General features: G+C 38.6%; 1 protein-coding gene across 4 annotated transcripts in view; it reads left to right on the top strand.

Moving 5' to 3' along the window:
* SLC4A4 (solute carrier family 4 member 4) overlaps nt 1–18,343 on the top strand; it is a 353,101-nt gene that overhangs the window by 183,548 nt on the left and 151,210 nt on the right. For all 4 annotated transcript variants that reach the window (XM_027058126.2, XM_027058106.2, XM_027058136.2 and 1 more), the window contains one exon: nt 15,396–15,472. In XM_027058126.2, coding sequence (XP_026913927.1) covers nt 15,396–15,472 — 77 coding nt within the window. The remainder of the gene's footprint in view (nt 1–15,395; nt 15,473–18,343) is intronic.

Raw genomic sequence — 18,343 nt, 5'->3', positions numbered from 1 at the left:
ATGATTTCTTTCTTTCTTTTCTCTTCTTTTTTCTTTTTTTTTTCTTTTTTTTTTTAAACTAAGCTCTATGCCCAGCAGGGGGCTTGAGCTCATGACCCTGGAGGTCAAAGGTCACATGTTCTACCAACTTAGCCACCCAGGCACCCCAGCACACACTATTTCTTTATTCATGTAGATGCTGCTATTTACTTGGGAAATTGAGGCAGTTTACATATATAAGAATGAGCTTTACTACGATGAAATGGATAGCTTCATTAAGTGGAAGTTTCCTGGGGCGCCTGGGTGACTCAGTCGGTTAAGCGTCCGACTTCGGCTCAGTTCATGATCTCGCGGTCCATGAGTTAGAGCCCTGCGTTGGGCTCTGTGCTGACAGCTCAGAGCCTGGAGCCTGTTTTGGATTCTGTGTCTCCCTCTCTCTCTGACCCTCCCCCGTTCATGCTCTTTCTCTCTCTGTCTCAAAAATAAATAAACATTAAAAAAAAAATTTAAAAAAAGTGGTAAGTTTCCTGTCATGAAACATATAGAAGTAGGTATTAGGAAATTGGCTTTGTCTGGTGTTATAGGAGAAAAACGACCTGATAGAGAAATTGTTGAGATGACCTCCAGCCAATCCTTTAGCTCTGTGATTCTATGAACCACATCCGTAATAACATACCCAGTCTTCCAGATTATCTACCCTGTGGGGCATTTAAACTTACTGTATCTACCCTCTGTATTGATATCCCTGCCCCAGAGGTAATGTATACTGTGAGAAAATTCCAGTAGCACCGTACTAGAGAAATTTCTGAAGCTAAGGTTTTGACACTGATTCAGGTTATCACTGATACGAATTTCTCATTTTCTGTTGCTTTTTTCTTCATTTTGGTTCAGCAGAAAATAGATTTTTTAGAAAGTACCTTTGCCCACTGTTAAACAATCTTTAAATAGCGTAACTAGACCAATTGAAGCATTCTTAGAGTCTCTGCATCTTCTGTTGTTTGAGTCTTCATATATTTACCACTTTCTTTTTTTCCCTCCATACTACTTCAGTGGTAAATATAGAAAGGAGTATATTGCCCTTAAATCAGAATGACAGGTGCTTAGAATGAACTAAGATCAGAATGTTAGAACACATTAGAAATTAAAGAACTTTGTATCACCATGATGTAATATAATAAGTAAGCTAGGTATGGGGTGCCCAGATGGCTCAATCCGTTAAGGCTTTGACTCTTAATTTCAGCTTAGGTTATGATCTCAAGGTCATGAGTTCGAGCCCCTCTTTGGGCTCTGCGCTGACAGCGTGGAGCTGGCTTGGGATTCTCTCTCTTTTTCTCTCTCTGCCCCTCCCACATTCTCTCTTTCTTTCAAAATAAGTAAAAATAAACTTAAAAAAATAAGTAAGCTATGCACATATTGCATAGTTTTCTCAAGTAAATAATTACCAGTGACCTCCATGCTCAGTGAGGCATCTCACACATTTGCTAGAAGCTAACTTTGGTTCGCCCAAAGTTATCGCATACCCTCTATGGGTCGAATAACAGCTACATTTCCCCCTCAACCCTCCTTTCTTGAGTGCCCACAGATAATTCCAACCCCCAGCTGCAAACTGCCAGTTCTCTGAACTCATCTCCTTAGGCTGGAAAATTGCAAATGGTGGGATTCTGCCATGGCAGTTTTATTTCACAGTTTCCTAAGAATCTTGAGGTCAGTGAGGATTTATGCATATGACTGGAGGCCAAAGAGAAAAAGAATAAAACTAGCATCTGTGCGGGACATTTGCTCATGCATTCCCTTGCTTAATCCTTGTAGCAGTCCTATAAGGGATTATTGTTCCATTTTACAATCTTTTCTTGCTCTAACTTTGTCTTCTTTCCGTAGTATCATGCTTATATAAATTATCTCTTGGGTTCCTTTTATATCTCTCCTTACGGACCTGTTAAGTTCATCTGAGAGAGATGAAGTTTGAGCCAACCACCCTGTACCGCTCCCTCCACCCCCTGCCACATCAGTATGAAAAATGATGGCTATGGCAGTTGGTATCATGGAGGTCTGTGTCATGGAGTTAAATATCCCTGTCCTTGTGGTTTCTTAGAACTAGATGTGATTCAGGAGTAGGACAGTGTCAACTCAGAACTATAAGCAGCTTAGTGCAGCTTGGGCTTTTCAATAAGAAAGAAATCCTGGGCTCATCTTAATTCTTATCAGAATTCCACAGAGGAACTCTAGGCTTACTTGAGGCCTCACAGCTATCATACCATTTGGAATCTAGAAGTCACTTTGGCTGAACTGTGTCATACACCTCTCCTCAGGGGAGGAACAGAGTATATAAGCAAATGCACACCAGGAGAGATGTTATACCCTTCCTTTGCTCCTGCTCAGACTTGTAGAACTTAAATGGGGAGAGTCTTCAAGACCACTTGTGTGATAGAGGCAGGATGGGCCCAGAGGTGTTTGTGTCCTCTTTCTTGGAGGCTGTTCTCTGAGTCGTGTATGACCTGTGATTAGCACCTGTAAAATGTATATCAGCTAACAAGATGTGCATTAGCAAGGCCACGAGGAGTTACTGCTTGGGGAAGCCAATTTGAATGACTTTTCTTCAGGTCACATTTGGTGAGCCATAAATCCAGCAGTGAGGAAGGGCTACATTTGTAACTGGAGGCCCAGAGGATGGGTCTGTTATTCTTCTAAAGTTTTATATCTCTGTCTATGTCTGTGTCTGTATCTAAATCAACATTGATAACGGACTACGGACATCCAAATCCGTATTATTACTTGGCTGCAGAGGTAGGCCTATGCTAAATGGCTTTTTTTTTTTTTTCTGCCCATACTTTTTTTTCTTCTTTCTGCATATACTTTTCAGGTATAAGGATTTTTGGTGACTAAAGCTATAGATTGGAATCTTTGGTATTTCAGACAGAACGTTCCAGAAAAATTTCCCTTGTCATAATTTGAAACATAGTGGCCAAAAATCATGAGTTCACTCATAGGAGGACTTTAAGAGACAAAACAGATGAACATAAGCGATGGGAAACAAAAATAATATAAAAACAGAGAGGGTGACAAAACAGAAGAGACTCATAAATATGGAGAACAAACTGAGGGTTACTGGAGGGGTTGTGGGAGGGGGGATGGGCTAAATGGGTAAGGGGCATTAAGGAATCTACTCCTGAAATCATGGTTGCACTATATGCTAACTAATTTGGATGTAAATTTAAAAAAATAAAAAATTAAATTAAAAAAATAGTGTAAATATTACTTCATGGGGCATATTAAAACTACTTAAAATTGATTTTAAACCCTTAAAATTTTGATCTCCAAGATGTTTATTTATTTTTGAGAGAGAGAGCATGAGCAGGGGAGGGGCAGCGAGAGAGGGAGACACAGAATCCAAAGCAGGCTCCTGAGCCGAAGTCAGATGCTCAACCGACTGAGCCATCCAGGCGCCCCTCCAGGTTTATATTAAAATTTAATTTAATTAATTTTCCCAAGGCTGTCTACTACTCAATAATTAATTTCAGTTACTTAGAAATAATAAAAATAGATTTAATTAACATTTATATTATAAATGTATATTTTTATTAAATTATTATGTACAAATGGTTATGAAATTGACCAAGAATAAGACTTGTAATGAAAAAACAAATTTTATCTTTTGCTTTATCTTCTTGTTTTAACTTCTTTGTTCTGAGGCATGTTTTTTTAACAGCCACTGTTAACTCTTCAAATTGTTTCTAAATTTTCTTTAGAAAATTTCTTTCTTCTTCCTTTTTTAGTTTTTTCATAGTTACCTTTATATCTCTGTATACTGGGCTTATCTTGCTAGTTCTGATTTATTAATCTTAGGCATTGCCTGTTAATTTTACCTGCTTTGTACATTTTTCCTTCCTCAAAATAGGTGTGTATCATTATTCTAATTCCATTATTAATTGTGTTTATAATTGTAGGTAATAAGCCTATGCTTTTTTTTTTTTAGCAAGCATTGATGGGATCTTTTAACTACTTACCTGGTGAGAGAAGGAGATTAGTTAGTTTCCTTACTCTTCCTTGCCCCTGTCCTCGCTACTTTCACTTCCAGACTTCTACTGTTTATTGTCAGTGTTATTTAGATTTATATTCTTACCTTTATCTGTAAATACATTTTGTGTTTTATCAGGTGATTCTTAAGTCAGAAATCTGTAAATAGCATTTATATTATTGTGACTATATGCATATAGTTAATTCTAAAGCTATATAATATGTTATAATTGCATTTTCCTGTACAGTTATTTTTAACCTAGAGTCTTAACTTGCCATTTTGTGGAATTACCTATTGTTACTGTATTCCCAAGATTTCACAGTGCTTCATCTACCTACAGGGCTGGATTTGTGTGTCTGTGTTGTGGGAGAGATTGCAGTACTAATATTTCTGTAGTGACTCTTGTGGTTTGAAGAAATGTGTTCTTTAGCTCTGGGATATCCTCTTTAGTAGTGTTCTCTCCTCCATTTTCCTTGTTCTGGCTTAGTTGGACTCCTAGTAGTTAGATATTGGCCTTCCTGGAAGGATCCTCTGTACCTCTGATCTTTTTTCACGTATCTCCTGGCTTTTTGTTTCCCTCTTCCCTTACTTTTTGGAAGATCTTGACTGATTTTCATACCTTTATGTATATATTTTTGCAACCATATATATTCTTTAAAAGTAATTGTAACTCTAAAATATTTCCCTTGTTCTGTTTTTCATAACATCCTGTTTATGTTCTGTGGATGCAGTATTTTCTCAAATCTCTGTATATACTAATAAGGCTTTTTAAGTTTTCTAAATTATATTTCTTTTTAAAATTTTTTTAGGTGTCTGTTTTAGTTTTTGGCTTCCTCAACTGTCCGTTTGTATTTAAGAAAGAGGATTTGTTTTAGGGGCTCTTGGGTAGCTCGGTCAGTTGAGTGTCCAACTTTGGCTCAGGTCATGATCTCACGGCTTGTTAGTTCAAGCCCTGCATTGGGCTCTGTGCTGACAGCTCAGAGCCTGGAGCCTGCTTCGGATTCTGTGTCTCCCTCTCTCTCTGCCCCTAACCCACTAGTGTTCTCTCTTTCTCTGAAAAATGAATAAACATTTAAAAAAAAAAAAGAAAGAGGATTTGTTTTAGAGTAAGAATGGTTATTCTGAAGGGCACTCTAATAAGACTTTGCTCTGCACTGGTTGCCCTGGTCTTTTCTGAATACCTCTTTGGCAAAGAGCCATGTGGTATAAATGCTTTGGCTTCTGGGTGTTTTGTCTGGGTGGTGGTAAACTTTCTGTGCATAGACTTTCCATAAACTCATCCCTTTTAGCCTGCATCTTACTTGGGACAGCTTCCAGTGTATGGAGCTTCTTCAGAGTTTTGCAGGGAATATCTTTTCCTTTTTGACTACATGCCTCTCTGCACATATTTTACACTGTGATTTCTGAATGGTGTGAATAGTATCAGGCTCTAATACTCTATCTCCTCTTCTTATTCTGGAAAGTTTTTGGTCTCTTATCTCTGTTGGTCTTCTACCAGTTCTTTCAATTGATGTGGCCTTACATTGTCTTCAAAAGTAATTTTTTTAGGGGCGCCTGGGTGGCTCAGTAGGTTGAGCGTCCGACTTCAGCTCAGGTCATGATCTCACACTCCGTGAGTTTGAGCCCCACATCAGACTCTGTGCTGACAGCTTAGAGCCTGGAGCCTGCTTCGGATTCTGTGTCTCCCTCTCTCTCTGCCCCTCCCCTGCTCACACTCTGTCTCTCTCTCTCTCAAAAATAAATATTAAAAAAAAAGTAATTTTTTTAAGTCTATCATTTCAAAAGTATCTAGGAAGAGAGAGGTATAAACTCATTTGCTGAATCATATTATAAATTGAATTGGTGGCCTTCTTAAATTATTTTAAATTTAGATACTTCTTTAATTCAGAGAATTTCTCCATTAATATGAATTAGCAAAATTTTACTGTATCTTGGATCTGGTGTCTACATAGATATAAGAGAGTAGGCACCACTTATGAAATCAGACACTGGTACATGTGTTTGGAATGATGTGGCTGCAGGAACCTACTGAAATTCCTCCTCAACTTGGCTTAGGGGCATTTAGTAAAATCACTTTGGGTCATTGCCTGTTTGGCATGAAGGAAGTGAGGTGTTTGTTTACTTCTGTCAAAATCTACCATTGGTCTTTCCCATTTATCTTCCTACTAGCCAGCATAGCTTGCTGATGGTATTGTTCTTTTCTGTTTCTAGTCATGTAAGATAAGGTCACAAATTATTTTATATACATCCACCTGTGTGCTTTGGACAGCATAACCTTTTGTCTGTTGTTTTATATTGTGTGTGTGCATATACGTGCATTTAAGACACAGAGAAAGACGGGGCACCTGGGTGGCTCAGTCGGTTGAGCGTCCGACTTCGGCTCAGGTCACGATCTCGCGGTCTGTGAGTTCGAGCCCCGCATCGGGCTCTGGGCTGACGGCTCAGAGCCTGGAGCCTGCTTCCGATTCTGTGTCTCCCTCTCTCTCTGCCCCTCCCCCGTTCATGCTCTGTCTCTCTCTGTCTCAAAAATAAATAAATGTTAAAAAAAAATTTAAAGACACAGAGAAAGAGCTAGTATAGAATCACAAATACTGTATATAATCACAGGGACCACAGATTCCTTGATGTACTTTATGGGGACTATACTGTTTAGTAACTGTTCCAGTCCTTGTTTGTGTTGGCATGTTTCCTCAGCTGAGCAGAGACTTTTTAAATGTCTTTTTAGAATATGTGTGTGCAGAGAGATAGAGACTGGTTCTTTACATTTAAAAAAAATCATTATTTATTTATTTATTTATTTATTTATTTATTTATTTATGAGAGAGAGAGAGAGAGAGAGAGAGAGAGAGAGAGAGGGAGAGAAAGACAGCACGAGCTGGGGAGGGGCAGAGAGAGATGGAGAATGTGAAGCAGGCTCCAGGCTCTGAACTGTCAGCACAGAGCTGGATGTGGGGCTCGAACTCACGAACTGCAAGATCATGACCTGAGTCGAAGTTGGATGCTCAACCAACTGAGCCACCCAGGTGCCCCAAGAATGATTCTTTTTAAATTAACTACTTTTTAAAGATCATAATAAAAATTAAATATCTAGTGCCATATCATTATATTGGGAGTCACTATGATTAGAGCATTTTGCTTTTGATGGTTGAAATTGGAAAATAATTAGAAGAGATGAACCTTGTGTACTTGGCGTTGAGATGTCTAAGACCTTACATTCATCTTTGGGAAAAACCCACAGAGTAGTCCGAAAATTCAAAAACAGAGAATGGGATCAGAGAAGTTGTGGTTGGATAGGTTATCAAGGAGCAGGTGGACAGCAGAGATCTCAGAAGGGTAGAGAATGATCTTTCCAAGAAGAGACTGGCGTTGGTAAGGATTTATTGGCATAGGTGTTTGCCGTGCTGCGGTTTGGCTTCCGCACACTCCCAGTCTCTCCCTCAGATGTCTTCTGCGTTACCTTTGTCCCATACATTAGGGATGACTTCAGCTTTGGGCTTGCACTTTTGTCACATACTTTGATACTTATCTGGATCTTTTGATATCTTCTTCCTTCCTCTAAATTTGTTTCATTTTCCAGGCCAGTCACATTCTTTGAGTTATTTTAGTTCCTGAAAACTTTACTCTTTCCTTTCCCCAAGGTCTGGACACCCTCGCTATTTGTCCTCCCATTCTCACCTCCTGATCCTTCCTTCACAGGGGGTTTCTCTTTTCACCCCTTCATTCCTTCTCACGTCTATTCCCACTGCTGACTAATAGGCTGTTAGCCAGTTTGGCAGTCTTTCCACTCTGTTAGTTCTGGGCCAGCTACAAACTTATTCCTTATTTACTCTAAGGCTTTCCAAGTCTGAAGGCTCTTGGAGTGTGTACACAGCATCTCCCTTCATAGGAAATGGACTTTGAACAGTAGTGTTTATACTAGTAACTCCAAATGGAAGTAAAATGATACCCAGTTGGTATTATCCATTCATTCACAAATATTTATTAAGTGCCACTTAGTGCCAAGCTCTGAGGCTAAAACTGTGAATAAGACAAACTTAGGGCTTTGACTCCGGGCTCTTGGGGTTTGTTTTGTATTAAATCATGAACAAACGAAGGAAACAATCAGCAAAACTAAAAGGCAGCCAACGGAATGGAAGAAAATATTTGCAAACAACATACCAGATAAAGGGTTAGTATCCAAAATCTGTAAAGAACTTATTGAACTCAACACCCAAAAAACAAAGAATCCAGTGAAGAAATGGGCAAAAGACATGAATAGACACTTCTCCAAGGAAGACATCCAGATGGCCAACCGACACATGAAAAAATGCTCAACATCACTCATCATCAGGGACATAAAATCAAAACCACAATGAGATACCACCTCACACCTATCAGAATGGCTAACATTAACAACTCAGGCAACAACAGATGTTGGTGAGGATGCGGAGAAAGAGAATCTCTTTTGCATCGTTGGTGGGAATGCAAACTGATGCAGCCACTCTGGAAAACAGTATGGAGGTTCCTCAAAAAGCTAAATATAGAACTACCCTACGACCCAGCAATTGCACTACTAGGCATTTATCCAAGAGATACAGGTATGCTGTTTCAAAGGGACACATGCACCCCAATGTTTATAGCAGCACTATCAACAATAGCCAAAGTATGGAAAGAGCCCAAATGTCCATCGAATTGATGGATGAATGGATAAAGAAGATGTGGTGTGTATATATGGTGTGTATACACACACACACACACACACACACACACACACACACACACAATGGAGTATTACTCAGCAATCAAAAAGAATGAAATCGTGCTATTTGCAACTACGTGGATGGAACTGGAGTGTATTATGTTAAGTGAAATTAGAGAAAGACAAAAATCATATGACTTCACTCATATGAGGACTTTAAGAGACAAAACAGATGAACATAAGAGAAGGGAAACAAAAATCATATAAAAACAGGGAGGGGGACAAAGCATTAGAGACTCATAAATATGGAGAACAAACAGAGGGTTACTGGAGGGATTGTGGGATGGGGGATGGGCTAAATGGGTAAGGGGCATTAAGGAATCTACTCCTGAAATCATTGTTGCACTATATGCTAACTAATTTGGATGCAAATTAAAAAAAAATAAAATTAAGTATAAAAACAATCATGAACAAACAACAAAAATTTTCTAAACAGAACAATTAAAAATCAAATAAGCAAAAAAATACAAGCTGATATTCTGTTAGTTATGAAATTCCTTCAAAGAGCTCCTTTGATGGTATTTTTAAGTTTCCTTCATCTAATATTTACATGTTAAATATATCTATATTTGGAGGTCAGGAGTAACAATGGGTTAGAGGTCTTAATGACATGTTTATTTTATTATTATTTTTGGTAGGGGCAGCTGTTGAGATTTTGTTGCAATGGAGGACTAGGCAACTGGTATGACAATATCTAAGTTTCTCTTTTAGCGATTCTTTCTAGACTTTCTCCAACTCATTGCTAGTATCCCAGGTGATTTATTCTCCTTGTCCGCTTATATTCCTGCTTTTAGTGGTTGAAATGGAAAGAGATTGCAGTTGGAGTAACTTGAAATATGGTAGAAAACCAATATGGAAATAATGGAGAGTTGACTGTATGTACATTGTGGAATTTTACAAATACTTGGCTGTGATTGTGAGGTGGGACATTGAGAAGCATGTGACATTGTTGTTTTTATAATTACATTGCTATTGCTTTTAGCATCCTTTCTCCTTTGTCACAGAGGTGTGGTTTTGGGCTACTATTTAATCACAGTGGCAAACATTATAGCTGAGTTCAATTTCCTTCTCTCCCTTTTTTTCTTTATGAAAACGAAAAAGTAAAGAAATGTGTACTCCATCTCTGGGAATAACCAAATTGGAAACCAAGAATGTTTCTGCCTTAAATATTCTTAAGAACATTATATTGTATATAATTGGCATGGAAATAGAATAGATTCTTTTTGGTTATATGTTAAAGTTTTTCTTTATTAGAAATGGTGAAGTTTGCGTGTTTATTTATGTAAATAACATAGAGAGACCAATTTTTTTTTTCTCGGAGGCAGAGGGCTTGGTATTAAGAGATCCAGATTTAAATTATAGTTTTACTACTTGCTGTGTGACCGTGAACTTAACCTCCTTGAAGTTCATTTTGTTTATGTGTAAAGTTAGAAGAATACTAACTTCAAGGTGCTTATATGAGCATTAAGTAAGATAATGTAAGTTAAAGTACTTAGTCCTTAAAGGGATTAGTTGCCCCTTAGTCTTAGATGTAGACAGTTTCTAGTAGGGTTGTTAATGTCAACAATGGGTGGGGGGGGGGGTGGTGGAGAATATCAGTGAGTCAGTGGAATACAGAACACATTAGCATGCATTCTTCCAAAACTACATTTATTATTAGTTTTATGGTCTCAAACAGTGCAAATCAGACCCATACCTCTGAATTTTCTGACATGGACACCCAGATTCCCTGATGTCTGTTTTATGTAAGTTACCTTAGTTGTTTTTCATGCTAAAATTAGTCTTTAATTGTTAAGGTAAAAAATCCAGTTTATTTCATACCCCAGGTGATCTTTGTTTTAGCTTGTTCTGAGGCTCTCTGTTGCTTCATTGTAAAGGTATGAGGTGAGGGGGGTGATGTGTTAATTGCATTACATACATATTTACATTTTTATCTAATACGTACACATTTAAATATCTTCCTTCTATGCAGTACATTCTCCTCACCCTTTTTATTGTATCTAATAGATATCATTACAAAGGACTTTATGAATTGCTACATGTGTGCTAAAGAAGAACAATGATTTTCAAACTTAGTACAGAGTGCAGTTAATTTTTATAGAAGACAGTATGTACCTGCCAAGCGTGTACTTTCAAAATGAAATTGTTTTTAATTGTGTGAAACTGCCTAAAAATGTGATTCTCCAAAGTTTTCCTTTTCTTAGGGCCAGAAAACAGTGATATGGAAATTAATTATGATTATGCACCTGAGGCTGATTCTTCTTTTGTAGAAATCAAACGTAAAAAAACAGAACAAAACAAAAACAAAGTTTCTTTGGACCAAGAGCACTTATATAACATTTGTTTGCCCTGGAATTTTTTTTTTTGTTTGTTTCTTTAAAAAAATTTTTTTAATGTTTATTTTTGAGAGAGAGACAGAGACAGTGTGTGTGGGGGGGGGGGGATAGGGGAGGGACAGAGAGAGAGAGGGAGACACAGAATCCAAAGCAGGCTCCAGATTCTGAGCTGTCAGCACAGAGCCCAATGCGGGGCTCAAACCCATGAACTGTGAGATCATGACCTGAGCTGAAGTCGGATGGTAACGACTGAGCCACGCAGACACCCCTGTATGCCCTGGATTTTGATGGAAAGGGCTGACTGTGGTTACCTTTGAGTGAATGAATCCCCCATCTGTTCAGGAAGTGGCATACTTCAGGGTCCTCGTGCATTTCACCTTTTTGGTATAAGTTAACATTTTCTTCTACTACCTCCACTCACTTAGGATTGCAATATAATGAATTTACATTATGGGCCCAAACTATAAGTAGAAAGCATTGATTTATCCTGATAATGTGTCTTATTGAATGTCAGGTGCAAAATACCTACAATAGGACGTTGTTAAGGATCAGTTGCATAACAGCTTCCCGGGTTTGCTAAAATAACATGAACAGATTCTGATTCCAGACATAATCGGGTTTGTAATCTCTTTTGGCTCTTGTCCTTGTCTTGGATTTGGGTGGTATGTTTCTGGAAAAGGCTGATTAAGCAATGAGGTTCCCAAACAAATTTATTTATTTGATTGTGTAGGTGAGGACTTAGAGGAAAAGCCAAGTAAGACACTCTCTCTGTGTTTCTGAGGCAAGGTTGCTAACTGAATGATTTGCTTGAGATACAGTAGTTTAGAGCAGTGGCTTGGAGGAGGGTGAGGTTATCAGGACTACCCCTGTGCCTACCTCAATTTATATGTGCTTCTTTTAATTCAGATCCTGAGACACACCATTCTGTTAAGATAACTGGTTTATGTAGAGCAGTGGTTCTCAAACTCTAGCATGTCTCCAAATTACTTTAAATGTTTGTTAGAACTGCGTCACTGGGCTCCAAACCCGGAGTTGTGATTATATAGTAGTCCCTCTTATTTGCAGGACATACGTTCCACGATTCCCAGTGGATGCCTTGAACCCTGTATATATTATGTTTTTTCCTATACACAGACTTATGATAAAGTTTAATTTATAAATTAAGCACAGTAAGAGATTAACAACAATAACCAATAATAAAATAAACAATTATAACAATTACTATAATAAAAGTCTGTGTATGTGGTCTTTGTCAAAATATCTTATTGTACTGTACTCACTCTTTTTATGTGAGATGATAAAATGCCTATGTGATGAGAAGAAGTGGGGTGAATGACGTAGGCACTGTGATGTAGTGTTAGGCTGCTATTGACCTTCTGATGGTTCATCAGGAGGATCACCTGCTTTGGGACTACAATTGACCACAGGTAACTGACACAGCAGAGTAAGGGGGACTACTGTAGCTGGTCTAGGGTAAGTCCCAAGAAGTTGCATTTCTAACAAGTGCTCAGGTAATGCTAATGCTGTTGGTCTGGGCACCGCACTTTGGGGACCACTGCCTTGGGAAGCATTTGTTTTGGTTTCAAGGTGTTTGGGCGTAGGGGTGGGGAGTTTGCTAGGGAGGGGGTGGGGAAACAGTGAAGTATGTTTATCATCTTGCTCAGGGTTTACCTAGAAATGTTGACTTCCGTATTCTTTGATTGTATTACAAAGTTACACATCAGAGAAGCTGTTACCTTTATTAATGAGAATCAGATAAAGATAGGAAGAACAGTAGATTTGATTGTTTCTTAGCATTGACCTGTTTTTCCCCATCTGGTTCCTGCATCTTCCTTGGATCCCCACCCCCCGCTTTATCTAATACAAATATAGCCGTACTCTCATGAGAGAAATGATAGATGGTATGTGAGGTTTCTTGGAAAAGTTGTGACATCAGTCAAGATTATCATTGTAATAAAAACTCTTTATTCATTTGGCTTTTACCTATTTAGATTTTGCAACAGTTAGGACAGTGCTTGGGTTAAAATGTACCTTTGCAGCATTTATAGTTTCCAAAGCAAATCAATGAATTTAGGATATTTCCCAGAAAGTTTAAATCACTTAATGAAACTTCTTTCAAATTATTTTAGTACCGTGGGCACCTGGTTGGCTTGGTTGGGTGTCCATCTTTGGCTCTGGTTATGAGCTCACGGTTCGTGAGTTTGAGCCCCGTGTCGGGCTCTGTGTTGACAGGTGAGAGCCTGGTACCTGCTTCAGAATCTGGGTCTCCCTCTCTTTCTGCCCCTGCCCTGCTTGCATTCTGTGTGTGTGTGTGTGTCTCTCTCTCAAGAACAAATAAAACATTAAAAAAAAATTATTTCAGTACTGCCACTTACATCAGTTGATTTGATAATTTGAAATCAATCTTGGGGTGCCTGGGTGGCTCAGTCAGTTAAGTGTCCGACTCTTGATTTTGGCTCAGGTAGTGATCTCATGGTTCATGGGACTGAGCCCCATGTCAGGCTCTGAGCTGATCGCTGGGAGCCTGCTTGGGATTCTCTGTCTCCTCTCTCTGCTCCCCTTCTCTCTAGCGCCAGCAGCTTTCTCTCAGAATAAATAAACATAAAAAAAAAAAAAGAAAGAAATCAGCCTCATCTCTTTATTTGCATAAACTACTTTTAATTTATGATTAGAATTGCTAAGGCTTCCTTGCTTTAGGAATATATTGTTCAGATTTCTTCACTCATTCAGGTAGAATTTCCAACCGGTTAGTCCAAAAAACTGCTTTTGCTTTTAATGTAAAGTGCAAAATTATAGCTACATTCCCTATTACCTTTAAGCCCATCATTATTTGGGAGCATTCACATTTGTACCTGGTGTCTTTTATTTTGAGTGCACATTGGAAACCTGGTGTGCAGTTCAAAGAAGAAAATGCGGCCTCCAATAAGGTTCTTTTAATTTTGCTCATAAAGCAGTTTTTCAGATGTTACTTTCCTTCGAAAAATGCCCTGGGCTCAAATTTTCCTAGAATAAAATGTCCTACCAGGTAAAGGGTTTAAGAGATCTAGGCCGTGCTTACTCAATGAAATGCAGCAGAGTGGAAAACACCCTGTCTTGCCAGCTCAAGAAAATTCTGATTTTTCTGATTTAGTAGTTAAAGACCATTATGATATTTAGAGCTGCTTTTTATATAGACATCAGATTATTAGAAGTAGATTTTAGTCTGTTATAAAATTATGTGTTGAAGTTTCTATCTGAAGGAATTAAAGTCTGTAATCTAAAAAATAATTTGGTAGTGAATATGAAGCTGAATTCAAACTTCGGGGCTTGTTTTTCAACCCTTGTCCTTTTGATGTGAAGACCAGCCTGAGTCAGATCATTGAGGATTAATGATGAATGCATTACTCAGCACCCTGCAGGGGTTGGGTCAAACACCGTGGCTTTGAAAAGTTACTCTTTTGCTTAGTAAGCCTAGAAATTTCAAGTCCAACTGCAGAATGAACAGAATGTTATTCTTTTGGTTAACATAGTCTACTTAAAGATGGGCTATCACTCTTCTAGATGTCCCTCCTCTCTTCTTGTATGATGGTGTCTAAAGCCATTGGCTATGACCTACAGCCACTGTATTGCCAGGGAGCTTGGTTCCCACGAAGTATTCCTGATGAAATCCATTCCTTAACGTGAATAAGAAGGTTGGCATGTTAAGGGGAAGGAAAGGATATGCTTATGGGAGTGCAAGAAGTAAGAGGCCTGTGACAACACCACTTTGAGGTGAAGAATGGGAATTCTGGATCAGATACCCACTAAGGAGAAATCTTCTTGGTGAAAGTGTTAGCTGGAGAAGGGACCACAGATGGGTTTTTTGATTTATCCGAGTGAGCGGTACCCTAGGAAGGACTGCAGATGCCTGGGGAAAGGAGGTCCAGTCCTGTAATCTGGGGCCAGCTCTGCTGACCTGAGGACAGAGGCCATGTCCTCTGTGGGAACATGGAAAGGATACCATATGGATTAGGATGTGTGTAAAGGGCAGTGACAAAAGGCAAATCAAACCAGGAGTAAATTTTTTTTATGCTTATCATTTTAGATGTTTCTTTCAAAGTTTAACTCATCTTGAACTAGAGTGAGGCGGTAAGACGTAAAAATGGTATTTGGGTTTTTACATACTTTTCTTTTAACTGTCTTTGTGCTCCAACCTGGACTCTGGAAAACTCTTCAGGGGGACCCCAGGGGAGCTGAAGCATCATTGCCATTCCCATCATCATCTACAAGTGTTTATGAAGTATATAACCAAAGTCTCTGTGGTTTTGAAAAGAAGACTTTAATTAGGGTTCACTTTTGTTTTTTTCAGGTAGCCCAGCCATGACCCATAGGAATCTGACTTCCTCCAGTCTGAATGACATTTCCGATAAACCAGAGAAGGACCAGGTAAGCAAAGACATCTTACTCCAGAAATGTAAGATTAAATATGTATCTAGAAGATGCTGGAATGAGATTAGAAATGATGGTTCCCAGCTTAAAATGAACTGAGATGTGCGGATGGGGTTTTTTTGCACTTCCTCTGAGGGAAGGGGAAGCAGTATGTGGAGGGATTTGAAGCTCGCAGATAAGAATTAAGTCTTGACTCCAGCCTTTACAGATGTGTTCTCTTGGGCAATTTAAGTTTTAGCTATAGTTGTCTTTAAAATAGTCTTGAAGCTATAGTTGTCTTTAAAGCTATAGGCTTTAAAATAGTAATAATAATTCCTGCCGCAGGGTTATTGTGAGGATTAACAGGTATTATTTAGGAAAAAGTGCACTGATAAAGGTCTAAGAAATGCTGGCCACGCTTAACTTTAGGGAGATTCTTCAGGCAAAGGTAATGATAACCTTGTTAGCTGTTTATGTTGTCTGCGAAAACATAGTAAGTAGCCTATTTGACATGGAGAGCAATTCGGTTTTGAATCTTGATTTGCTTTCTTTGAAAAAAGAATATGGTAGAATCTGGGCCATTGTTCCCAGTTGGGTGGGTATCTGGACACAGAGAATGGCCAGTAGGTGTAAGTTTGCACTTTACATTAAAAAACAAAACCAGTTATTTGGACTAACTGGGTGCAATTTCCACCTGAACAAATAAATCTGAATTATACATTCTAAGGTGAGGGAGACTTATTTATGATGACGTGCCTCTTCACTGGCAGCATTTAACAGTTGTGACAAAGGTTTATAAGCTTTAGTGAATTCTAAAAGGTACGGGAAAGGTAAATTTGTGTTCCTTCTTGTGAAGTGGCTTTTGGATTCTTTCTTCCTTCCCTTCCCCAGCAGCACCCTATTAGGGCCTTCATCATCTCAGACTGGATTGCTAGAAAAGCTTTGGAACTAATCCCTTGTCTGTTTTCTCCCATGTCAATAATTCACTTTTCATATTATTGCCCTCATATTTCTCTCCTGGATCAAAAGCTTATAATGGCTTCCCATCAGGTTAAGTTCAGAATTCCCTTCCTGACTTTCAAGATTCTCTGAAGTCTAGTGTTGTCCTTCTGATTTTAATTTGTGGACTTTCAAGATTCTCTGAAGTCTAGTGTTGTCCTTCTGATTTTAATTTGTGTTCCTCAGAAGAGGAACTGTCTGCTTCTCTCAGGCTTAATTACCTCCCTATTACATTGAGATTGATTCTTGACTCCTAGAGCTGCTCCCCTTTCATAAGCTAATGTAGATCACTCTCCTCCCTTGCATTTGCCTACCCCTTGAAGTGAGCAGAAGGTCATTTAAATGTTGGATACATTGGGAAGTACGAACCTGTAGCAGAAAAGCTCAGTCCACTAGGACTTAGAGTTGCCCTCAACACTACTCGGCACATTTTGGCTCCATTCGATATTTACCAGTAACGTTCTGTTTATGTGTTTTGCCAGGGGTCTTGATACTGGATAAGGCAGAGTTAGGAATATCTGCTTGGCAGACTTTTTTGGAAAAAGCTTCTTTTATTACAGACAGTTCTTGTCTTGCCAGGAATTTGCCAATAAGCAGCTGGTAAATGCTGGCTAAGAGAAATTTCTTACCTTCTTGAGAGTGTCTTCAGATCTGGGCATATGCAGAGGAAATTTGATGGCTTAAGATGCATATTACATAAGCTTTTGATGCCAGTGTTAGATGAAATATGTTGGAACATAATGATTTGGGGGTGTTGATTTTGCTGTAAAACCTGTGGGATTGTGGTCCTTGAAACCAGAATCTTTGATGCTTATCGTGAACATCTCATATTCATTGAGGTACATACGTACTAAGATGAAACCAGGAAGATTTCATTCAGGAGTTTTGTTCCTTTTGTTTTCAAAGCCAGAAAGTGATGGTTGATGAGTTTGTCATTTTAAGAGCAACTGTCCATCTACGTTGTATCTATTACAGTAACTGCAGCTAATCCAGTGAGCTTCCCACAAAGAGGAAGGAACTCCGTTCTTTGCTTCCCACCAAAGAGTTTGAAGGGAAATTTTGTAACTGACCCATGATCTCTTCTACAACCCAAGGCAGAGTAGGAATTCAAATTAATATTTTCAGTTTCTGTTCTTACTATTTTAGTAACTTCAAATACAAAGCTTCTGGATCATTTTAGGATGAGAAGAAGAAAATGGGTTTGTAAAGAAGATGAAACTACGGCCAAAAAAACAAAATAAACTCCGGCTTTTATTTTTTAACCTTTTTTCCCCCCTCTGTTTGGGTAGGAAAAAGTTGCCAGGCTCAAATTTGTTTTGAAAAAGCTTTTATAATTAATTAGCCAATGTCCTGGAAATGATCTTGGCAGTAAAGTCAAACTTGTTCTGTATGCTTTTCCAAGTTGGCCCAAAAAACTTCCATCTGACTGGAACTGAAGTTTCTGATTGACTGATTATTCTGCTTGGCTATAATTTGAACAGTTGCAATGGTGCCTCTTGACTTCCTGGAGCTATATAACTTCCCAGTAGCACAAGAACTATGGGTTTAATGTTCAGAGTTATGAAGAGGAGCAGAATTTCTTTGACAGCAACATGGTGACAAAATTTGAGGGCATATTTTTTATGAGATTCTGTTTTGGGAAAACAGAAGAAACAAATCTGTGGACTGCACTTTTTCTCTCTGGCTCTGCCAAGCCTATGTACTTAGGATTTCAGTAGCGGCTGCCTTATTGAGAAATAGCTCAAAATAGTTAACAGCAGAAGAGCATAGCCAACATTTAGGTGATTCAGAGCCTCAACTTGGATGTTATATTTATTAAGCAGAAAAGCACCTGGGGAGAAGTAGATAAGAAAACACATCTGGAGCTCATCTACTTGTAAATCTATATAA

The sequence above is a fragment of the Acinonyx jubatus genome, chromosome B1 (genome assembly GCF_027475565.1).
Source record: "Acinonyx jubatus isolate Ajub_Pintada_27869175 chromosome B1, VMU_Ajub_asm_v1.0, whole genome shotgun sequence".
Taxonomy (NCBI): Eukaryota; Metazoa; Chordata; class Mammalia; order Carnivora; family Felidae; genus Acinonyx; species Acinonyx jubatus.
This window is presented reverse-complemented; position numbering and strand designations above follow the sequence as displayed.